General features: G+C 39.0%; 1 protein-coding gene across 1 annotated transcript in view; it reads left to right on the top strand.

Annotated features, from left to right (window-relative positions):
* The window catches only part of LOC150087950 (torsin-1A-interacting protein 1-like), a 50,262-nt gene extending 25,565 nt beyond the window's left edge, over nucleotides 1-24,697 (top strand). Inside the window, exon 4 of the mRNA XM_090369976.1 lies at nucleotides 23,945-24,697. Within this exon, the coding sequence (XP_090226102.1) occupies nucleotides 23,945-24,697 (753 nt within the window). The remainder of the gene's footprint in view (nucleotides 1-23,944) is intronic.
* The last annotated feature ends 1,311 nt before the right edge of the window (nucleotides 24,698-26,008 follow it).

Below are 26,008 nucleotides of genomic sequence, written 5' to 3'. Positions count from 1 at the left end.
TATTTTGTTCGTAGTGAACTCAAACTTGAAATGGCATCAATTTAATTGTATCTCATATTGTGACTACCTTCACAGCGAGTTGCCATGATATTGCACTACCTCGAATAAGTAATGTTTCACTAATAGAGAAGACTATTGTTACTTATTCTAGGTGGATACCTCCACCCAGAATGGCAAAGCATTTCTTTGTATGCAAAAAGGGAATAATCTCTAAGCCTGTCTTTTGGTCAATTTAGAGCAGTAGTTCCTAATCTTTTGTCACTAAAGTCACACTTGAAGTTAAAAGATGCATATTCATGGCACATCTAAATAGTGATTGCTATTGAACTCAGTGGAGTTTTTCCAAATCTTGCGGTACACTGAGAACCACTGGTTCCATAAGTTGCAGTGGGTACGATGACAGTTTCATATAGTTTAATTTTTAGACCATCTTCCATATGTTTTCGAGTTTGTTCACGTTTGTCCATCCGACGTTCAGTCTGTGATTAATTTGGTCAATATTACTTAGGTTTCCGGTTATTGGAGAGCCCAGGTATACAAATTTTTGTACTTGTTCTATTTATTGATTTTGGATGTTTGTTTGTCTTCTATGTTTTTCCCGATTTGCATTACTTCGGTTTTATTTATATTAATATTAATTCCATAATTGTTGCTTGCTTTATCGGTATTTGTTAATATTTCTTTTAGTTGTTCTTTGGTTTCTATTAAAATCACAATATCATCTGCATATTTTATGTAGTTTATATTTTTTCCATTTATTATTGTGCCTCTTTTTTCTTCAATTTATTTCATTAGTTCTTCTAGGTAGATATGGAGATAAAGAGCATCCCTGCATGACTCCTTTCTCTATTTCAAATTTCTCTGTTTTAAGGTTGTCGAATTTTATTATTGCTCTTGTATTTTTATAGAAATTGTTTGCAAACATGATTATTTCGTGATCGAGTGGGATTTTTTGTAGCTGTTTCACTTAAATTTTCTCTGTTTACAGAGTCAAATGCCTGCTTGAAATCGATGAAGCACAGATAAAGAGGTTTCTTCTTATTCCAATATTTTTCTGCAATGATGTTTAGTGTGAATATTTGGTCTATTGTTGATCTGTCTTTTCTAAATCCTGCTTGTTCTTCCCCTATTGTTTCTTCATATATTTTAAGTATCCTATTTTGTAAGATCTCTATAAATATTTTATATATATGGTTATATATATAATTATACGAGTCTATAATTCTGACAATTTTCTTTATCTCCTTTTTTTGTGTATAGGTACTATTATTCCACTTTTCCAGTCTTCTGGTATATTACCTGTAAATAAAATTATATTAAACAATTGTGCGGGGTGTTTTAACATTGCATTGCCTCTGAATTTCCATAGTTCTGCTTGGATGCCATCATTTCCGGGTGCCTTGTCATTCTTCATTTGGCTAAATTGCTTTCTGAACTTCTTTTGTTATCGATCTTTATCTCTTCTAAGGCAAGATCTATCTAATCTAAGGCAAGAGCATTTTTTCTTTCCCCTTTGAACAGGGTTTGGTAATATTCTTTCCATATTTTTTTTTAATTTGTCTGTTTCCTGTTTTTATATTGTTTTTATTTTTCATCGTCAGTGTTTTCAGTATGTATGTTTTAGAGTTCCTTTATAACCCAGTAAGTTGTTTTAGAGTGTGACATTTATTTGTCTCTTCACACTGCTTTGCTTTGTCTTCCATTTCCTTTTAGCAGCTTTACATAGGTTGTCTATTTTGTTTTTTAGGGTTTTATATTTTTCCATCTTTTTTTGACTATTTTCTTTGTTTAGGAGGTTTTTCATTTGTCTTTTTTCTGTCCATACATCTAAAATTTCTGCTGTAATCCAAGGATTATTTGGTTTTGGTTTTGTTCCCAAGGTTTCTAAGGCTGCATCCCTAGTCATTTGTTTAGTTTTCCCCTTATATTTTCCACAGACGATGAATAGTTTATATCTTTTAATTTTTTTTTTTTTTTTTTTTTTTGATTTGGTAGTTGTTGGCGCATCGGCTTCTGTGGCCATATTGCACCTCCCAAGGTTTTTGCAGTACTTTGATCCAAGCCCGAGGCGGGAATCGAACCCGCGACCTTTGGGTTGCCGGGCAGGTACTTTACCCACTCGGCTAGCCCGGTCGGCTAATTTTTCTTGTAGTGTTTCCCCATAAATTTCCTTTATTTTGTCTTTTTCAAATCATGATATATTTAATGTTGCTCTATTGTTGTTTGAGGCCTCCGTAGCCGAGTGGGCAGGAGAGGGAGTGCAGTAGCACACGCTCTTTGAGTAGACCGGGGTTCAAGCCCCTGACTGCTGAATACGGTCGATCTGCCAACCCGCACTGGACCAGCGTGGCAGATTATGGTCCATTTCCCTCAGCATGAATTGTTGAGGAGGCTTCCATCCTGCAGTGGGTTGATAATGGCTGCACTTTACTTCTTTTTTTTTTTACTTTTATTGTTGTTTGGCTTCATATTTTTAAATTTCCATTTAATTGTTGCTGCTAGCAGTTCATGGTCGGTGTCAAAATCTGAACTTCTAAGAGTTTTAACATTTTGAATGGATGATTTCCAGTTGTTATTTATTAAAATGTAATCGGTGCAGTTTTTTGTATTTCCATCTGGTGATGTCCCTGTATACTTATGTCGCTGAAGTCTGTCGAAAAGCCTCCAACTTTTGCATTAAAGTCTCCCATTATTATTAAAATATCTTGTAGGTCTGAATAGAAGGCAGTTATCTCTGTATCATCATGTGAGGAATCTGGGGCTTATATCTGGATTATTTTTATGAAGATTCCTTTTTCTTTACCTTTTATTCTTAAACTTATCATTCTTGAGATGTGTGGGTGAATTTTTGAATTTAATAGATATTTCTTTACTATGAAAGCGACTCCTTCTCTATGTATGTTGTCTTTTCTTCCTGAGTAAAATATTCTTCCTTCTGTCATATCCAGTGCTTCTGTCCAATGTGTCTCTGACATTCCTACAATATCCCATTTGATCTTTTTCAATTCTTTTACCAATTTTATTTTACTGGGCTTGTAAAGCAATCTTATGTTTAGCGTTGAGAGATACATTTGAGTTTTGGCTGACCACATAGTTTTCTTCACAGCTGTTCTCCATGGTATAAGAACAGCCGCATTGGTTAAACCTGGATGTGGTAACATGAATGTTTATATTACAATGACTGAGATCCATAGGGTTTAATGCAGCCAACTTTCCATTTTTCTGCTGCATAGTCCACAATTTAGATGGGACCAGTATCTTGGAAGAGTGACAGACTTCCACTGTTGCTGAAGATAGATCCTCCATCTTCGCCTGTAACCCAGGCAGGAGCCCACCCCAAGTACTGTCGGCTGGAGCCAGCCAAGCCCAGGGTTTTTTTTTTTTTACATGAGGTATGCTCCTCCCCCTCCTCCTTTCTCATCCGGGCTTGGGACCGACAATGACAGAGATTACAAATATTAAGTTAATAAATGTGTGAGATTTTATTTCAATGCAGGAATTGAAATATTATGATATATTTCTGCCATTTTGTCTGGAGATGCTTTGTTCCCTCTATTGAAAATCACAGGCTTGGTCTTATGCTCACTATAGAAATGATTTTGTGATCCACAAATCAACTTAAAATTATTAATTTCACTTTTAATGCAAACAGCATGAGCAAAGAGGCAATTCTGCTGTTCATATTGATATTAAAAACTGAGACCCTACTCTCACAGTGTTTCAAGACTTACTAATTTCTCACATCAGGTGGCCTCAGAGTGAATAATGTATTGAATTTGAACAAGTGGCATGTGGAAGGAAACCTCTGATTAAATACATAATGAAAGTTATGAGTATATTTTAACACCTAGTAATGGACTGTGTTGATCCATTACCAAACATGAGTAAAAGCATGATGGTTTTGTTTTTGCACAGGAATTAAAATAATATGATAAGATGATACTATTATCTATATCCTCGTGCACCATTGTGAATGTGTTTTATCAACTTGGAAAGGCCAGGGCCATCTGATCTATAAGTCTGAGCATGCATTATAGTTGATTTATGCACAAGTTAATGTAAATACATCATGTCTACTATAAGAATATCACCATATTTTTTCATAGTACTAAAAAACTACTAATTCAAATCAAAAGAGACTTTGAAGCCCAAAGTCCCTTCTCTATTTTTTTTAAAAGCTACAGAAGTAGTGTAAATGGCATTGATTTAATTGTATCTCATATTGTGACTACCTTCATGAGTTACCATGTATTGCACTACATCGAATAAGTAAAGCTTTACTGATGGAGAAGACTTTTGTTACTTATTCTCAGGAGGGATACCACTGCCACCCAGATGGCACCGTTTCAAGGTTTGTTGGCCTATTGTCGGTAGGAGGGTAGGTACCCCGGTGTTGCAATGATGCCAACCCAGTTGTGCATAATAATAATACTAAAAAGAATAAATGCCTTGTGCATTTATTCTTTTTAGTATTATTACTATGCACAGCAACTGGCATCTGTGATATTGTGGAATTATACTTCACAACTGGGTTGGCATCATTGCAATGCCAGGGTACCTCCCCCCCCCATCATTGACAATAGGCCAACAAGCCTTGAAATGATGTCGTCTGGGTGGTGGTATCCCTCCCGAGAATAAGTAACAATAATCTGTTCCGTTGGTGAAGCATTACTTATAACTACTTAGTAGTTGGCTACATACAGACATGATGCATTTATGCCAACTTGTGTGGAAGTTAAACTTCTTCACAACTTTGAGGCCTTTAGCTCTAAAATACTTTGTAATTATAGTTGATTATAACATTATAGATGGCATGTAGCTGTGCTTGCTATACTACATGCCATCATAGCCTCATGAATAGGTGACAGCTGTAATCAGGCCATTTAGGAACTACTAACTTATTTGTCATCCTTTAAATGGAATATCTCCTTTGGTTTATCTATTAATTTTCAACAAGCCTATTACCTATTAACCTAATTACCTATTCTTTTTGTTATCCAAGCTATATCAGTTGAATCTTCTTTTTATCATTTTAACTTTAACATCCTCTAGAGAAATTAAATTTTGGATGTTCTTGATTATAAATTATATAAGAGTATTTGAGTTTCCTTTTTCATAAAAACTGATTTAATTTGTGTCAGGAATTGGTTAAAATTCCTAAAACTGTTCCACATTTAGGCCTAAACCTTGAACAATATTTCTTAATAGGTATGAAACTTTTAATCGTGGAAGCTACTAAAAGTTTCATTCCTATTAAGAAATATTGTTCAAGGTTTAGGCCTAAATGGTTGTCAAATGAACTAATGAGACTCGTAACAGAGAAGAAAAATGCATGGGATGCATATAAATTATCAAGCGACTCAGAAGCCTATGGCAGATATAAGTTAATCTGTAATCAGGTCACAAAGGAGGTTCGGCAGGCGAAGGCAGATTACAAGAAATCCTTGGCAAAAGATGCTAAGAAAAACAGCAAGGATTTCTTTACTTATATAAACTCTAAAAGGAAGGGGATGAATCTGATTGGTCCACTTGACATCGATGGTTCGACTGTCGATGATCCTGCTCAGATAGCAAACAAACTGAATGAGTATTTTGCATCTACATTCACACATGAGGTTTGAAAATGGCAGAAGGTTATCAAATTGTAGCAAGATACTTAATGATTTTGTAATAACTAAGAGCAAAGTGGAAGAGAAATTGTTGAAGTTAAACGTAAGAAAAGCACCTGGAGTGGATGGGATCTATCCAGTTATATTAAAGGAGGCGGCAAAGCAACTAAGCAAACCCTTAGCCATAATTATGAGAGTGTCCTTGGACTCGGGAGGTTCCCACAGACTGGAGATGTGCAAATGTATCCCCAATTCACAAAGGGGGATCGAAGGGTGACACGAGTAATTACAGACCAGTTAGTTTAACTTCTTTTCCGGGTAAAATAATGGAGTCACTGGTTAAAGATGCATTGCAGGATCATCTAGACAAGGCTGCAGCAATAATTCAGACACAGCATGGGTTTGTTAAGGGAAAGTCTTGTCTGACAAATTTGATAGGATATTATGATGTGGTTACAAAGGAACTGGATGCAAAATATAATTTTGATATCATATATTTCGATTTCAGGAAAACTTTTGACACTGTTGTGCATGTACAAATTGGAGCAGAATGGTATTAAGGGTAAGTTGCTACAATGGATAAAAGGATGGTTAAGTGGGAGAAGACAGAGGGTGGTAATCAATGGGTTCTGCTCTTCTTGGACTAATGTTATTAGTGGAGTCCCACAGGGTTCGGTGTTAGGTCCACTGTTGTTTTGTATATTTATCAATGATATTGATGACGGTATATCAGGCTTAATGTCGAAGTTTGCAGATGATACAAAGGTTAGCAGGGTTGTTAATGACAGTAATGGCAGTGTGCTACTGCAACAAGATCTAGATAATTTGGGCAGATGGGCTAAGAAGTGGCAACTGAAGTTTAACCTTGACAAATGCAAAGTACTGCATATGGGTAGAAGTAACCCCAGAGAAACGTACCAACTGTGTGGTACTACACTTAAGGTGGTAGAAAATGAAAAAGACCTGGGAGTAATTGTGCAGGCAGATATGAAGTTTTCTGAGCAATGCAGACAGGCTGCCAGGGCAGGTCATGGGGTTTTGTCAATAATATATAGGAATTTTGCTACCAGGAAAAAGGAGGTGATTATCCCTCTGTATAAGGCAATGGTCAGGCCACGCCTTGAGTACTGCGTACAGGTCTGGAGGCCTCATTTTAGGAAGGATGTAGATTTACTTGAGCGTATACAGAGAAGGGCAACAAGATTGGTGAGGGGAATGAAGGGATCCTCTTACCAAGAGAGGCTTAAGTTCTGCAAATTGCAGTGGCTGGAGACTAGGCACCTGCGCGGTGATCTGATTGAGGTGTATAAGGCCTTGAATGAACACGCTGAATTCTGATGGGATCCTTCCACTTGTTCAGATTACGAACCTAAGGGGGCATAAATTCAAATTAAGAAAAGACAGATGTAGAATAGATGTGCGGAAATTTGCCTTTAGCCAGCGGGTGGTTAATTGCTGGAACAAACTTCCATCTGTCGTTGTGGAAGTTGATAGGTTGAATAAATTTAAGGAGGAACTGGACAGGCATTTGGAGGGAATGGTGTGATTTTTTTTTTTTTTTTTTTTTGTTGGCTGATGCTGCATAAGCTCATACATTTGCTTTCTTGCATCTCATGCCATTACTACTACTACTACATACTTCTATTCTATTTTAAGGATAGAGAAAGGCACTGGATATAATGTTAAGATACAAATACAGTCATCCCCAGATTTGTGCCAGGGTTACGTTCTGTGAAAACACTGCACAATGTGAAACAGTTTATATGGCATAATGAGGGTTCCGTACCTGTACAGAAAAAAAAAAAAAGTGCAAAAAAATTGTCTTCATTTCGTGAAAAAATTGTCTTCATTCCATAAAAAAAAAAAGTAAACATGTTTATAAAATTAATCTTATAATTAACTTAAATTAATTTTAAGATTAATTAATTTTAATTTAATTAAGTATTAAATTAATCTAATACTTACCTCTAGATTTTTAATCTAAATTCATTGCTTCTTCGTCGCTGTTTTTCTCTATAAATTTCTTCATAAGGAACTAAAGCTAATGATAAAGTTCTGCGGAAATTTAAACGCCTCTCCAAATTAGGATCCATATTCAGAGCTTCTTGGCTAAGCTGATTTGCAAGTCTTAAAAACTGAACTAGTCTCTTCACGGTCAAATTTTTGTGTGCATCTTCGTTTTTATAATTTTTGTCATCTTCGTCATATTGCAAAAAAATATCGTCCACTGATAATTGTTCTCTATGAAATTCAAGGACTTCTGTGATATCTGGTGGTTCCAGTTCTTCAAATCCCTCTCCACTAATCATTTTGCCAATTCTCACAATCTCAACTTCCTCCAGCATTTCAACCGTGACTTCTTTAGTGCAGCTCTAGTTACGATGCTTAGTTTAATTTTTAACTTCGATAGAGATTTTGTAGGTTATTACTTAGTATCAGTAAGGGTATCCAATCCACAATTGGCAAGTTTTGCATCTCCGGAAAATTCGAAGTTTTTAGCTATATTTAGCCGCTTTATTGACTTAATTGTTATATTAAATTATTTTCTATAAGTAGCATATAGACCTAGTCGAGATCCTTGGTTTATTCTGAATTTAGATTTTTTTTTTTTTTTTTTTTTATGAGAACCCCAAACACGAGAGGTATTATAACCTATAGTACTTAGTACCGTGCTTGGGTTGGAGGTTGAGAAGACGAAAGAAGATATTTGTTGATATTGGACTTGAACTTCTGTAGATTGTAATTTTCAGGAAATACGTATGAAGGAAGGTTGTTCCAGAAAACGGCAGTTGAATGAATAAATGAGGAAGATGAAAAGTTGGTTCTGTGGGTTTGAAGTTGGACAGTAAATGGATGTTGGCTGGTGGCGGCACGTGTTCGGACTGTTTTGAAAGAGAGAGCGGGAATTATAGAAGCCAATTCAGAAGAACAGTGCCCATGGAAGTATCTGTAGAAGAGGCATGCAGCAGAAACAGTACATCTATGAGACAGCGAGTGGAGAGACTCTGTTAGCGATGAATCATTAATTAACCTAACTGCCCTCTTCTGAATGGAATCAAGAAGCCTGAGAGAGGTTTTGGGGGCACCACCCCAGATGTGGGAACAATATTCCATGGCAGGGCGGATTTGCGATTTATACAGAGTGAGCAGCTGTTTGGGAGAAAAGTAACGCCGAGAGCGAAAGAGAAAACCAAGTTTTTTAGATGCAGAGGAAGCAATGTTTGTAATGTGCTTGTGCCAAGAGAGATTAGAAGTCGGGGTAATCCCCAAAAGAGATATATCATTTTGCCTAGAAATTGGAGTGTCACTAAAGATAAGCATAGGAGCAGAAGAATCCTTTTTGCGAGATATAAGACAAGATTGAGTTTTAGAAGGGTTGAAATCAACTAAGTTGTCTTTGCCCCACTGGAGAATTACCTGAAGATCGGCATTTAAGGAATTGGCAGCAGATTTTCGAGAACTTGAAGCTGATTGAGCTGGACAAGCTTGCATTCAACTTTCCATTTTCTCAAAATGGAAAGTTGAATGCAATGTGCTATCATCGGCAAAACTATGGATAGGATTTCCAGTCAATGGAAGAAGGTCATTGATATACAAGAGGAAAAGAGTGGGGGAAAGAACTGAACCTTGGGGGACACCGGCATTAGTGGAGAAGTTAGAAGACAGAGAGCCATCTACCATCACCCTCAGTGAGCGATCAGAGAGAAAACTGGATAACCAATTACTAAAAACAGTTGGCAAACCATAAGATGGAAGCTTGTTTAGAAGACCTTTATGCCAAACACGATCAAAAGCCTTTGAGATGTCAAGAGCAACTACTTGTGTTTCACCGAACCTTTCCATTGAATTAGTCCATAAATGGGTAACATAAGCTAGAATATCACCAGTGGATCGACACTGACGGAATCCATACTGGTGATCGTTGATCAGACGGAAGGTTTCTAGGTAGTTTAAGAGTTGGCGGTTAATTGATTTCTCCATTACTTTAGAAAGAGTAGAAGTAATTGCAATGGGACGATAATTGGATGGGAGGGATTTGTCACCCTTTTTAGGAACTGGCTGGATATGAGCAAATTTCCAAGCAGAAGGAAAAACACCTTTGGAATAAGAAAGTGAAAAAAGGCGGCAAAGAATAGGAGTAAGTTCAGGAGCACAGGTTTTGAGAACAAGTGGAGAAATACCATCAGGACCTGGAGCTTTCTTAGCATCAAGATTCATCAAAATCCTTCTGATATCCTTTTGACGGAAGACCACAGGAGGCATTGAATGGAGCGTGTTAGTAATGGTGGGAGGTGTTTTACCAAGATCATTAATACATGAGCTCAAAGAAAAATGGGATGCTAGCAGGTCAGCTTTATCCTTGGCTGAAGTGACAACAGAACCATCTGGTTTGGACAGAGGTGGGAGCAAAGATGGGCAAAAGTTGCGGCCAATAGCTTTGGCAAGAGACCAGAATGCTCGACTACCATTAGGGCAAGAAGCAAGTTTTCTACTCTTAGCCTGTTCAAACTCTAGTTTGGACTGATTAATAACTGCTTTACAATTGTTGCGAGCTTTGATGTACGCAGAAAATGAAACTGAAGAATTAGAAACAAGCCAATTACGATATGCAACGTTCTTCTCTTGGACAGCCTTAGCACATTTATTGGAAAACCAAGGTTTAGATAAAGGACGAGATTTTAAAGTGGAGTGTGAGATAAAGGATTTCATTCCTGCAAGAATAATTTCACTGACACGATCTGAGCAAACGTTGACATCAGAAGTTTTGAAACAGTAATCAGACCAAGGAAAAGAAGAAAAGAAGTCTCGCAGGTCATCCTATTTTGCATTTTTGTAATGCCAAACAATACGAGGTTGGGAATAGCCATGAGATAAAGGTTCCATTGTAGAAGAGGCAATCACCAAGTTGTGATCTGAAGTGCTTAAAGGACCTCTCACTTCAACCTTGTACTTAGAAGGGTTGTTTGTGAGAAAAAGATCAAACGTATTGGCTGTATGATTAGGATTGTCCGGTATTCTTGTAGGTAAATGAACAATCTGTGCTAGGTCATTAGTAATTGCAAAGCCTCAGCATCTCGACCTGCTGGGTCGGTGTGACTAGAAAGTGGAAGCCAGCTGGAGTTGTGAACATTAAAATCACCAAGGAAAATTACCTCACTGTTAGGAAAGTTGGACTGGAGAAAGTCAAGTTGCAAAGAGAGGAAGTCAAAGAGCTCCAAGTGATTAGTGGAGTTGGGAGAACGGTAGAGACAACAGATGAATTTTACACAATGAGGTAGAGAGATTTTAAGCCAGAGAAGATGAAAGAGAGGAGATTCCAAATTGCCAAGTCTCTGACAGGGAATATCATAACGGACATATGCACAAGTACCACCTTTGAGGCGAAAGGAATCATACAGCAAATAATTTGGACATCTGAGATGAGCAGTAGTTGAATCAACTGATAACTGAGATTCAGTCAGAAAAAGTACATGGGGTTTGGAAGACTGCAAGTGGAAATGGACATCGTTGAGATTAGAATTGAGACCACGTATATTTGTGAAATGAATTAGGAAGTCCTTGGGAGGTTTAGATCTTTTCGCAGATAAGCTTGCTCTATTATTTTGATAATTCATGTGTATTCAATAGTAAGAAAAAGTGGGTGGGACATGCTGTATGAAGTAATGAAATTTTTGGATATGGCGTACATGTGGTAAGAATATACCCAGATCCTTGACATAACGTGGCCTCGACAATGCTCCCCGCATACACACTACTCTGACTCCCTCCAGTCACTATCTGGCAGAGTAGAGGTAGCAAGATTATACACTAGCTGATCCGGAAGCTTCCTAGAGAGTTACCAATAGGTTCAGTCCGGTGTACTAACTAGCGGCCGGCCTGCGAACACCGTTTTAGAGCTGTACCCTCGAAATGTAAGGAATATTGGATCTCGCCACGACATTCATCATAACCTCAAAAATCATCAATCATACTGTATGATGGAAGAGATAGGGAAGGGTTGGCCGGAACTTAGCTCTAGAGACTAAACATGGGTTCCACCACTTCAAGCCTCCAATAAGCAAAGTGGTGGTATTTCACCGGTTGATGAGAGTCATCCACCACCTAGTACTGCCTGGTAACATAGAGGGGCGGCGTTCCTCCATGTGGTGTGGGCGCCACACCTCGACCCCTGCTTACGTTGGTTCACACCTGGGTGGTCATCCACCATGTACTTGTGCATGAAGGTTATACCCAGGATTATTACGTCCCACCATCGTGAAGGTGCAAGCAGAGGATTTGGCTGTCATAGACCGTCCGGACTTCGCCGAAATTGGGTCCACTTTGACTTGAGTGTCACCCGAATATCAGTTCCATCAGCGTTTTAGACTCCCAGGTAGCACGAACAGCTTGTCTGGCATATCTGAGGGAATGTCTGTGACAACCTCAAGGACCAAGATAGCAAGACTTTGAAACTTAATACTCTTAGTGTCCATAGATTTACCATTAGTAACTTGCCGCCATTGTTATACGATACAACTTTATATCCCATACTAGATAGCATTAGCTTAGTATAGTATAGTATATAATATTATCAATTAATCAGTAAAATTTATTAATCTTGTTCAACTTCATTGTCAATTAAATTTACTTTTTTAAACTAAATACACATAACGACTTAGATTTTACAAATGTAACATTATTAATTAATACATAACTTGATATGGAAGTTATATAACGAAACTTAGAGGTAATACTCAATACTGGAAAAAAAAAAAGATAATATTTATATATTATTAACACTATATATATATATATATATATATATATATATATATATATATATAACACTATATCCATATTAGGCAAAGAATTATTTGTAAATTTTAACATTATAGATAACTTAAGGTTGTTAATGAGATCAGCGCAGACTGCACCTTATCTCACTCAACCTGCTACCTCATTGCCAATCCGATATATTTTTACTCTATCATATCTAGAATATATAACACTATATATATATATTGAGATCACCAAAATGGCCACCTTCTTACTCATATGTGCTGTTCATCGCTCCGTGAAAATGTGTCTGGATTATGCGTTTGAAGTTTAGTATGGTAATTAAATTGTGTACTGAAGGATTTACCTACATCAGTGGATCACAGTAGTGATATTTGTTTTCAGTTTTATTGGGTGAGATAGTGCATTTCAATTCGTTTTTGATTCAACGCTGGCAACAGTGTGTCAGCTCACCATGGCGGCATTGTTCTAGTGTTGGAGAGAGTGGCATTCCACTTATTTCCCTGCCACCACGGTTGAACTGCACTCTTGACTGGGGAGGGCGATCCCCTGTGTTATATATTGAATCACAATTTAACAGAAAGCTTATGAGAACTAGAACCTATAGTGTCTGCTAAGGAAAATATGTTTAATCTAAATTTTAAGCATTCGTATTACAGTTAATTAAGAGTCGAAACCAACAGCGGGCTTAATTCAACGCAGCCAAACCCAGTGATATTCTGCTTAAGGCAACACATCACTTAAGCTCCTGGCAAGGTCAAGTGGCGACAGGGTTAGTGATTATTTCTCCCCCATCCCCACCCATTGCTGCTTACTTTCTCCTTTAGTCATTGAACGGAAGAAGTTTACTACCACTACAGTTGACCATATGAATGTCATCCCAGGGCAAATAGCATGTGACTTATACTGTAAATCCTATTGGTGGTAGCTGTTCTTGTGTAGCACTTCTTAAGTTGATTCACCTATTAACTTGCAGTGGGTATCATCTGCCCTCATTTTCTGAGCTCCTTCTGTGAGACTGTCTCGCCACTCGCTCATCCGCAGTGAACTCGCCAATTCGTATCTGCTAAAATGGAGGGTAAATCAAGGAAATCGGCTGTAAACACAACCCTGCCAGTGACCGACAACCCTAAATTATCAGAGCAACACAAAGAATCTCAAACTGAACCCCCCATTAAGAAGAACAAAAAACCAATCGGTACCAAATTTGATTGGGAAACCAGGTCAAAATCTCAAAACAGAGGGACCGTGGAACCCCCCCTCCCAAACCGAGTACACAGACATGAGACAACCTGACCTCCCCCTTGACCCCAACATGCCTGAGGGGACAGTTATCCAACAATCGCTACAACTCAAAGTAGCACTGGAGAACTTGCTCAAAGAGCCAACTAACAGAGTTACAACACTTCTTAGGGCAGAAATTGTCACCCTATGGAATAAACTGGAATCGCTGCTTATCCAGACTCACCTGGAAAGCGAAAAGGCAACTGCAAAATTGGAAGCCTACACTGACTGTGGGGTAAAACAAATGCGACAGCGCGACTCCACATATGCCCAACCGCTGAGGAAGCCACCACCGGACTTTATTCCCGAATCTCAGGAACTGGGCTACAAGACAAACAATTCAGGTGCCAATCTATGGACTACACTGAAGAAAACGCTATCACCTAGACCTAACCTAGTGGTACTTAAACCCCTTACCAATGAAGGTTGTATGAAATTTTCCACAGTGAGGAGGTCAAGAAGACAGTCATGGACTCCTTGACAGATGACTTAAAGAACACTAAAATCAAGTCAATTCGCAAAACGTGAAATAGAGGAGTAATTATAGAAACAGCCACAAAAGAGGATGCTGAACTGATTATTAAGAACCCTAAAATACCATCTCTGGGACTTCTGGCCGAGCCCCCTAGACAAAAGGGCCCTTGTATACTGGTACTAGACGTGGACAAGGATCTCCCTCCAGAGGAATTGCAAAGTGAAATTTTCCACAGAAACTTGAAACAGGAACTCCCAGATGAAGAACCGATTTCTCATATAATCCCTAAATTCCAAACAAAAACCAGAGCTGGGCACACCATTAACTGGGTCTTTGAGCTATCACCCAAGGCCTGGAAGATCCTCTCCCAGCAAACAAGAATTTACATCAACCGGGGCAGCCACCGCTTTAGGGAGCATGTAGCCGTCCCCAAATGTTTCAGGTGCTGCCGTTTCGGCCACACCACGCACACGTGCAGGCAAAATCTGCCCACCTGTGGCCACTGTGCCGAAACGGGGCATGAGTACACTACATGCCCCAAAAAGTCTCAACCTCCCACATGTGCCAATTGCAAGGCCCTAAAGGTGCCAGCCAACCATTCACTCTGTGACAGCAATTGCCCAGTTTATCTCAAAGCAAGAAGTGCTCAACAGTCAAGAATAGATTATGGGGAGTAACAGACCAAACGTAAATATCCACACTGAAAATAGTACAACATAACGCTCAGAGGTCCAAGGCTGTTGCTGCACAACTGGTCAAAAAGGCAGATGAAGAGAACTTAGATGTGCTGCTTCTTCAGGAGCCATACACTCATAATGAGGTAAAAGGCTACCCCTTGAGATTTAAAGTGGTCCAGGTTGATGGTGACACACCCTGGGCCACGATCGTCGTTCGCAATACCGAACTGTCACCAAAATCACTGATCTGTGTACTAGCTGGGCTGTGTGCGCCCAGCTAGTACACAGATCCACTTGGGCAATTCTACTTAGTCTCGATATACTGTCGACCGGGGGAAGATATTCTTCCTGCCACCCGATATCTACAGACTATCCAGCTACAAATGCCAAATGCAAAACTCATTATAGGGGCTGATGTTAACTGCAGGTCCCCAGCTTGGCACAGCTGAACTCAAAATCACAGAGGAAATAGAAATGGCCAACGTCTTGAGGACTACTTGTCTAACAGCAACCTGGTCATTCTAAACAAACCTAACTGCCTGCCAACTTTCTCCAGTACCCTGTGGGAAGCTACCATAGATGTCACCTTAGCCTCAAGCTCCATTGCTCAGCACCTTGCTTCCTGGATAGTCTGTGAGGACTGGACCACCTGACCACAGGGTACTAACCTTCCAACTACACAGTTCACTAGTAACTCAACCAACCAACGGAACTCAACAAAGAAGATATGCCCTGAATAAGGCTGACTGGAACCTTTTTAAGGACGAATTGACCAGAGCAGCTAGCCACTTCAATCCTAGTGGCCTCAGCCCAGACCAGCATCAATGTGCAATTACACAGCTCGTCACTAATGCTGCAAACAAGGCTATCAAAAAGAAGAGATTCACACCTGGTGCTGTCCCCTGGTGGTCACCAGAACTCCAGGCTCTTAGACGCGAAGTCATTTACCAACGAAAACGCTATCAACGTGCAAGAAGAACATGGCCTCCAGAAGAAACAGAGGCTTTACTGCAGCAATATCGAGTGAACAGGAACCAGTATACCACAACAATAAAACAGAGCAAAAGGCGCTCGTGGGAAGCCCTGGTAAGCACTGAAGGGAATGCCGATCCCTGGGGGGGTTGTGTACAAAGTGACCACTAACAAGCTCCCCAGAGGGGAGGTCGTATCAACCACAAAATTACCAAATGGACTCTACACCAGATCGTGGCTAGACGCTACATTCCAGCAGCCTGCTGACCCACACACAATGGAACAGCTAGAGCTCTGCATGGAAAATGAAACATATCGCACAACTGCAATTGAAGAACCCTTCACCCCAACCGAGCTCAACTTAGCTGCATCTAGAATCAGAAACAAGAAGGCTCCGGGCAGAGACATGCTCGATCCAGAAATCGTCCAGAAAGCCATTAAACTTATTCCCACTACCGTACCCAACCTGTTAAACCACTGTCTTCGCCAAGGATTCTTCCCTACACAGTGGAGGACTGCAACCGTTAGACTTATATTGAAGAATTCAACCAAACCACATGATCTGCCACAATCCTACCGGCCCATTGCACTGCTGCCAGTCTTCAGCAAACTTCTCGAACGGATGATCTCCCATAGAATAGAAGCCCACTACAATAACGCTGGTCTCTCTCCTCACCTAACCAGTACGGTTTCCGGAAAGGACGCTCCACAGTAGATGCACTGGAAACAATCATTGAAGCTGCTACCAACTGCAACTCCAAATACTTTCTTCTAATCTCCTTTGACTTTGCTGGTGCCTTCGATTCCCTCTGGTGGCCCAGCGTCCTTGGCAGGCTCCGGAGGGCGGAAGTCCCAGAAAACCTATATAGATGCATCAAGACCTATCTCCAGGACCGGCGAGTTGTCGTGTCCACTCTCCAGTGCAGTGTCTCCAGACCAGTCTTCAGGGGATGCCCTCAGGGATCTGTCCTGGGGCCTCTCCTCTGGAATCTGGTGCTGGATGATTTCTTGAACACCAAACTCAACAATGTACAGACCCAGGCCTATGCAGATGACCTGGTCATGCTCTTTTCTGCCAATAACAGAGCCCAACTAGAAGCAACTGCCAACCAGGCCATCTCCACCCTTCAAGCTTGAGCAGAGCATAACAACCTAAAGATCTCCCCAGAGAAAACCAATTTGATCCTACTAAAAGGTACCCTTGATTTGAGAAGACCACCCCAAATCAAGGTCAATGGTGTTACAGTAAAACTAAAAACAGAGCTTAAATATCTAGGTTTGATCTTAGACAAAAACCTTTCCTTCACTCCTCATCTAGATCAACTCAGGATTAAGATCAGGAAGTATGCTGCCCAAGTCTCAAGAGTTGCCCGGAAGGATTGGGGCTTAAAGAAAAGAACACTGTCCCTCTTATATAAGGCAGTTTTCATCCCAGTTATCACCTATGCCTCTGGAGTCTGGTACAAGAAGGCCAATACAGTAGTAAACAGATCGCGCCTAGGAACTATCCAGCGCTCTCTTCTCCTTCTGTCCTCGCGCACTGTCAGCACCCATGCACTCCAGGTCCTCACTGGATCTCTTCCACTGGACCTGGAGATTGTTCGTCATGGGTTGCTCTATCAGATAGCCAAAGGAAGAGCAGTTACCTGTGCAGGTTTCACCACTGACCCAGCAAATAATAGAAACGCTGAAAAGAAGAGACTTAATGAACATATAACAGACACCTGGCAAGAAAGATGGCAGACCTCAACTAAAGGCGCTGTCAACAAAAGATTCCTCCCAGATGTCAGGGCCTCCTACCCCCTCACACCGGCGCCTCCGTAGCCAGGTGGGAAGGAGCAGCAGTGCATAGCACACGCTTCTTGATTAGACCGGGGTTTGAGCCTGTCACCACCAAATACGGAGAATGCGGAAAGGTCAGGGAATGACCACCGCATATCCCGGAGCAATATGGCCTTAGTTGCTAATGCTCCTAAAAACCAAATAACAAATAACATACCCCCTCACACCTGTCTGGTTTTCACCGGGACTCTATGCTACCTACCTCCTCACTGGACATGGCTCCTTCCAGAAAAAACTACATGACTTCAGAATTTCAGACTCACCCCACTGTCACTGTGGAGAGGATCAGATGTGGGAGCACTTTGCCCACAGCTATGAAATCTATGAGGACTTCAGGAGGATCCTAATAACGAGACTACGCTTCAACTACCAAAATCAAGAACACCTCACCCTACAGAATGAAGAAACTTAGAGCCCTGACTCAATTTGCAATGGACCTATTTACTAGGCAGAAAGCGCTACCACCCCCTTAGCATCCGAATCAATAGGCCATAACAACCATGACTGCCAACTGTTGCTGCGCATCATTGAGCCATGGATGCTAACGCATTGGACCAACTTACAGAAGTCTTGACCAACAAACCATCCGGAGTACAGAACCCAACTTGATCCCTCACATCTCAAGTAGTCAACTGGTCTCCCCACTTGGTTGGGACAATACTTGCACTGTAATCAAAGACAGGGTCCACACATACCTCGACAAATTCCTCATCATTGATTCCTGGACCAACTCCTCCCGACCAGACGTGACACATCTCATCAAGAAGAGACCTACCATCGATCCCTGGACTTGACCATCACATCTTGGACTCCTGGTTTTGACCACCCCACTATTCGTTATCATGGACTACTGGACCAGCCTTCAGTCTGGATGCGACACAGACTCACCAAATGGAGTTCCAATGACAACACCTGGACTAGACCTTCCTGAACATGACCCATCCACCATAGCAGCACTCACACTGCTGGATTTCCACCAAGTGTCTGCTCCAACTGACTGGCCGTGCTAGCTGTACCTACCCTGCACTTGTGGGGTATCTCCCTCTCTCTTTTTTTTTTTTTTTTTTTTTTGTGGCTTCTTTCTTCTGTTTCCTTCCATCTGTCCTTTTACCCCCCCCCCTATTTTTCACTTACACAATGATTTTTTTTTTTTTGTCCACCCCACTCCTCTCTGGTGAGGCACTGGGCATGCCCTATTGTCATCAGGGGCCATCTTCCCTGTCGGCCCCCTTCTTCTGTTTCCTACCCTCCAGTCTTCTGCCTACCTCCCTTACTTTTCTCTTGCACAGTTTTTTTTTTTTTTTTTTAATATGTGTGTGTGTGTGCGTATATATATATATATGCCCCACAGGCCTAAATCTAAATACATCAAAATTATTGCCCGACCTATTTGGCCCTAAAACAAGTTATCAGCGAACAACCCGACGCTCTGTTAAAATTACAACCGTTGCTCAAGAAACAGCGATCATCTCATTCTCAAATCTGGTCCTAGCCACTGAAATCCCAGGAAAGTAGGTGGGAGGACCCGCCAGAGTACTCTAGATTCAGTGGTGCACCTGGTCAGCCTCCCCGTGGCACGGTGTGATAACGTCAGACCCCACTAGGAGGCTCGGCGGCTAATAGACCGGAGGAACAAAGGGCACAACACAATATACAGCACATGACCCCACATACTTCAAATCTCTGGCCCGATACAATGTATACCCGCGGAGATGGGAGAAATCCCAGGAGCCGTTAGACACTAACATACCTTACACCTTATTATATATATATATAGATAGTGTTATAACTGCATTGGGGTATAAGTTTAGGATTATAATTTTGTATTGAAATTGAAATTTTTTTTGAAATTGAATCAAAATCATGACTCAGACCAGAGCAGCAAAGCAAAAGGCTCAATCTAATGGGAGTGCTGTGGTTCCGGGGAGAACTGAGGGGGGAGGCAGTTGCCCTCTGAATCACAGCCTTTTAAAATGCAAAGGATGCAAAGAAAAACAGCAAAGAGTTCTTTACCTATGTAAACTCTATAAGAAAAGGGATGAATCAGATTGGTCCACTGGATATTGATGGTTCAACTGTTGATGATCCTGTTCAGGTGGCTAACAAACTAAATGAGTATTTCGCATTTACATTCACACATGAGAAGTTATTCAGGGAGGGGGATGCCAGAGGTGAATTAAACTCTGGCACTGAGCTAGATGATTTTGTAATAACTGAAATGAAAGTGAAGGAGAAATTGTTGAAGATAAACATAAAAAAAGCACCCAGGGTGGATGGAATCTATCGAGTTGTATTAAAGGAGGCAGCAAAAGAAGTAAGTAAAGCCATAATTATGAGAGCTTCCTTGGACTCAAGGCAGGTACCCATGGACTGGAGATGTGCAAATGTGACCCCAATTCACAAAGGAGGATCAAAGGGCGACACAAGTAATTATAGACCTGTTAGTTTGACTTCTGTTCCAGAGAAATTAATGGAGGCACTGGTTAAAGAAGCACTACAGGATCATCTAGACAAGACTTCAGTTATAGCTCAGACACAGCATGGTTTTGTTAAGGGGAAGTCTTGTCTGACCAATTTGATTGGATACTATGATGTGATTACAAAGGAACTGGATGCAGGGAATAACTTTGATATCATATATTTGGATCGTATAAAGGCTTTTGATTCTGTTGCACATGAAAGATTGCTGCACAAATTGGAGCAGTGTGGCATTGGAGGCAAATTGCTGCTATGGATAAAGGGATGGTTCAGTGAGATAAAACAGAGAGTGGTAATCAATGGACACTGCTCATAGTGGACTAATGTTATTAGTGGAGTCCCTCAGAGTTCAGTATTGGGTCCATTGTTGTTTTCTATATTTATAAATGATATTGATGATGGTATATCAGGCTTAATGTCCAAGTTTGCAGACGATACAAAGGTTGGCAGCGTTGTTAAAGACACTAATGACAGTACACTGCTGCAACAGGATCTAGAAAAGTTGAGCAGATGGGCTGAGAGGTGACAAATGAAGTTTAACATTGACAAATGTAAAGTACTACATATGGGAAGCAGTAACCCCAGAGTAACGTATCAACTCTGTGGTACTACACTGAGACTGGTAGAGATGAAAAGGACCTGGGAGTAATTGTGCAGGCAGATATGAAGTTTTCTGACCAGTGCAGATGGTCTGCAAGAGTAGCTCATGGTGTCTTGTCAATGATATACAGAAATTTTTCTAGCAGGGATAAGGAGGTGATTATCCCCTTGTATAAAGCAATGGTTAGACCACACCTTGAGTAATGTATACAGGTCTGGAGGCCTGATTTTAAGAAGGATGTAGAGTTGTTGGAATGAGTACAGAGAAGGGCAACAAGATTAGTGAATGGAACAAAGGGTTGCTCTTACAAAGAAAGGCTTAATTTTTGCAATTACAGTGTCTAGAGACTAGGCACCTGCGAGGTGACCTGTTTGAGGTGTATAAAGCTTTGAATGGTTTGAGCATGCTCAATGCTGATGGGATTCTTTCTTTTGCTCAGAATAATAACCTGAGAGGGCATAAATTCAAATTGAGAAAAGGCAGTTGTAGGATAGATGTGTGAAAGTTTGCCTTTAGCCAGTGGGTAGTTGATTGGTGGAACAGACTTTCATCTTTTGTTGTGGAAGTTGATAGCCTAAATAAATTTAAGGCTGAGCTGGACAGGTATTCGGAACGAATGGAGGTTTAAAATGGGAGTGGGTTTTTTTTTTTGGCTGATGCTGCATAAGCTTGCTTTCTTGCATCGTATGCCTCTGCTAATGCTTTGTGGCCACAGCTTTTTCCACACTGCATTCATTGTTGAGTTCTTAACTTGGCCCCATGCGAATTCAATATTTTTTACATCAGGAATGTTATAATTCCGCCAATAATCTCGAATTGAAAGACTGCCTATTCCATCAGTAGCTTCTACCAATTGTAAAAAAAAAGATCTTCTTAGGTAATAAAGTTTAAAGGAAGCTATAACACCTTGGTCCATCAGCTGAATTAACGAACTTGTATTCACTGGAAGAAAGGTAACTTTCACATTTGGGTGCAGGTTAGACAAATGTGCAGGATGACTGGGTGCATTGTGAAGAATGAGCAAAGATTTTGAATGCTATGTTCTTCTTCAGGCAATATCTTTTTATTTTGATGCAAAAGCAATTTAAAAGCCAATCCTCGAAGATTTTAGCTGTCATCCAGGCTGTTTTTGCTCAATTTCCAATCAACTAGTAAGGAGCATTTTGATTTTCCTTTAAAAGCACAAGGATTTTCTGACATATAAATTAACAGTGGTTTACACTTAACGTCACTCTCTGCATTGCCACATAACAAAAGTGTTAACCTATCTTTTGCAGCTTTGAATCCTGGGGAAATTTTCTCTTCTTTTGAAATGAACATTCAGCTTGGCATATGCTTCCAAAATAAGCTAGTCTCATCAGCATTAAACACTTGACTTGCTACATAGCCCTTAGTCGCAATAACATTCTTGAAAGTTTTTGGATACAAAGAAGCAGCTTCTGTATCTGCACTGGCTGCTTCATCCATTAATTTTAGATTGTGAAGACTATTTTTTTTTTAAATTTTCAAACCAACCCTTACTGGCCTTGAAGGACATCTGCATTGGATGGACCGGCTTCTTCTTCTTGTAAGCGATTAAAAATTTGCAGAGCTTTGGTGCAAATAATATCTGAACTAAGAGGCATTCTCTTTTGATTAAGATCTTCTATCCAGCAAGAAACCAATTTTTCAGTTTTCTCTATTAATGGATTTCTCACTTTTGTAGTGCTTTTTGCAGCCAATGATGTGGAACAGATAACTGAACTTTTAATTTTCCCTAATTTGTCGAATGCTAGATTCATTTATGCTATATTTCTTGTCCAATGTCACAAACTTTTCACCATTTTCTAACTCCTTAATGATCTTTAATTTTTGCTCTGAATTTAAAATTTTCTTTGTTGTAGCTTTCTGCATTTTAGGCACTAATTAAACACACACTTTATATAGACAAGAAATATTAAATGAGCAAAAGCAATGCCTACCAATTAAAACACTATGGTCCATAAACCAGAAAAGTACGGTATTCTGTCTAAACAGCTAGGATAACTGATGAAGAGGGTTCCCGAATGAGGAAGTTGTTTCAAAAATAACTGGACAAACACTCTACCATTTATTGCTATGTTTGGTTATAAAAATCAGTTTTGAATTCCTTTGTGATATTTTTCTAAAGTACATTTCTGGAGATCACTACGAAAAAACAAAAACAATTTGCACTTTCCGGTTTATTGGAATCTAATTATAAATGGATAGTAAACTCAATCTTATTGCATTTGCAATAATACCGACAGCTGGAATTCTGTGGGATTCTATGTTATTATGGTGAAATGTATTTCTCCTTCAATGAAATCTTCAATCAAGTAAAAAAACAAATTTTTAAAATCTGCTCTTCATTCCTATTTTTGAAGCTTCGTAAACAAAAATCGTGCAGGTAACAAAACTCGCCGTGCAATCTAAAATCTAAAATTTTAGATTTTATTTAAAATAAAATCTAAAATTTTAAATTTTATATTTAAATACCTGATAGCTTAAATACCTTTGTAGTAAATAAAGATACCTTAAATACCTTTATAGTAAATACCTGACTGTGCAATAGTGAAACTGTGCAATAAAAAACCACGCAAATCGAGGAATGACTGTACTAGACCATAAAATAGTGTAAAATCAAAGTTGGATGTCAATACCAAACAGCAATATGAGTTGGATGCCAAAATCAGTCTCACCTTTTCCTTATTTTGAATTCTGATCTGATATTTCATAGAGGTACTTGAATGTCAAATTGACTGAATAGCTTTAGTGGTAGCAGAAATCATATTTGCATATGTAACTAAACAGAACCAAGGCTTCCTCAACTAATAGTTATCTCAGCCAGACTAAAAAAAAAAAATTAATAGGCCCTTTCTCCAACAAAATCAGTTGATCTTTTCAACATTGAAGATTAGATATTAAATTTTGGTGATACTAAAGACTGCCTAGCCTATAGCACAAAATTGAAAATCATTATCACTTATTAGTCAAAGCAAAAGCTGTTTATGCTTATATTTTTTTTTTTTTTTTACTTGGTTGTACTTACCTGACTTTTTGTTTAATCACTTGAATTGTAACTCTTTCTGGTTGCCTGTGAAAAGGGTATGCCAATCTAAATTTATATTTTGGTTAGGTATTAAGGAATAATAATTATTATTGTGCTTTAAACTTGCATTATAAAATTTTTTTTTTTTTTTTAACTCCATTTTCCCACCCAATTTATTAGATTTCGTGTGTTACTGAAGAAACAGCATCTTTTTCCAGAAATAAGTGTATCTTAATTAGCCTTTTAGTAATTGCTCTGGGTGTTATCTGTTTTGTCTTAAATGAATTAAACACAACTAAAAATCATCAGCCCAAAGAGGAAATTCAAGAAATGCTAGCTCATCTAAAGAAATTATTTCCAGAACAGTCTCATATAACTTGGAAAAAAGTTAAATTAGCAATTAAAAAGATTAAAAATAAGGAAAACAAAAACAGTGAAATAGATCCAGCATTATTGTTATTGGTAGCTGCAAAAAATGCTGAAGAGGATACTCTTTGTCTTTCCAAAAGTTTAGCCAAGTCTGTTTCCAAGTTGTGCAATTTAAAAGGATATGGCAGCTTAAATGGTAAAGCAATTTCTGAGGATCATTTAATTGCTAAAGAGAATATTGATTCTGTATTCAAGAAAAATTGTAAGGAAACATGTAATGTGATCCTTTTTAATGACATTGACAAAATTCCACCTGCATCAGCTGCAATCTTACATGGATACTGTGATCATGAAAGCTCTCCTTGTAAGAATACAGTTCTCATCATGACTGCATCCTCTAATGAAGAGTTTCATGAAGATGATAAAGTGTTTGATTCAGTGGCTAATGAACATTTGTCAGAAGTATGGAGTGATATTGGAAAAGACAAGCTTCCTGCTTTAATAGCTAGAGTTACTGTTAGTGTTGGACTTGTCAAATCTGAGATTGTTCGGTCAAGTTGTTAGAACTGATTTTAAATATTCAGAAACTTATTGGAACTATGAAATTTGATCTATTTATATGTAAATATCAGTTTGTTAATAAATTTAAAATGAATACCAGAAATTATATTTTAAGATTTTATATGATATAATTTTTTTGATATTTCAGTAAGAAATATTTAGCTAAAACCAAACAAAGGTAGTTTTTGCCATTTCAAACATTGTAACAATTTACTGTTGCATAAAAATCTAAGTAAGATAAAATGAGAGTTCATTCCAAATATTTAAAGCACCCATAGGTTTTGAAATTTTTTTAGTTTATTCAGCAATTACAAAAAATGGCCACAGGCTACATAGCCACTTAACACAATAAAACACAAAGATGAAAAGCAATATACAGTATAACTTGTATTAATTATTAACATACTAGGCTGCATAGACAGTCCAATGTATGCCAGCAGGGACATAATTTTACAAAACAATTTCATTATTTTACATGGCCACATTATTTCTGCCAAGAAAAAACAGATAACATTGAAATTACATAATTATTACTAGTGTAATACAATGATTTTTAATTATATTATATATCATACTTATTTGTAATTAGTTCTGTATCCATTTTATGCTGCAATCATAATTTGAGAGAGTAGCTAATTGTCACATATACTTGTACATCTTAAGTGTAATCCTTAGTATGTAAATTTTTTGCACTGCCTTTTATACTTCACAAAGCTTGCTGAAACTTTCATTTCCTTGGTAGTGCTTGCAAAGGATGGGAATTTTTAAAATGACATAGAAGAAAATGAGTACAAACCTAAAGTTTCAATGGAAGTAGCAATTACATTTTGATGGGACTTTGCAGCACGCACACACACACACATTGCAAATGGTAATCAACTTCTTGCCAGACACATTGTGGAATGACTGGTGTAACTGCATTGATTGCTGTAGTGATCCTCTTCAATTCATTCACATTAACTGGAGTGGGGGGGGGAAATATGTCTGGTCCTTGAAATTACTCCACAAAAAGAAGCTCAGTGGTGAGGTCTTGGTGAGCTGGCCACAAAATTGGAACTGCAGATCAATGTGTAACCTACACATTGACCTGGAGAGTTTGATTAAAGCTTAATGCCACAAGGACAACTAAGGCCAAAATGTATCTTTCTGTGATTCATTTTATAGAAATGTTTACTCAGTTTCTTGCACACGATAACAAAGGTTGCTAATTTCATTTTTTCCACCATAGTTATGCAGTTCAATGTACGTAAGCTGTATATTAAAAGAACATTATTTTGTTTATTATCCTTTAAATACACACCTGTAAATACATAT

This window comes from Mastigoproctus giganteus, chromosome 3 (genome assembly GCF_048544385.1).
Source record: "Mastigoproctus giganteus isolate SK-2022 chromosome 3, ASM4854438v1, whole genome shotgun sequence".
Taxonomy (NCBI): domain Eukaryota; kingdom Metazoa; phylum Arthropoda; class Arachnida; order Uropygi; family Thelyphonidae; genus Mastigoproctus; species Mastigoproctus giganteus.
Note: the sequence above shows the minus strand (reverse complement) of the source record. Positions and strands in the feature narration are given on the sequence as shown.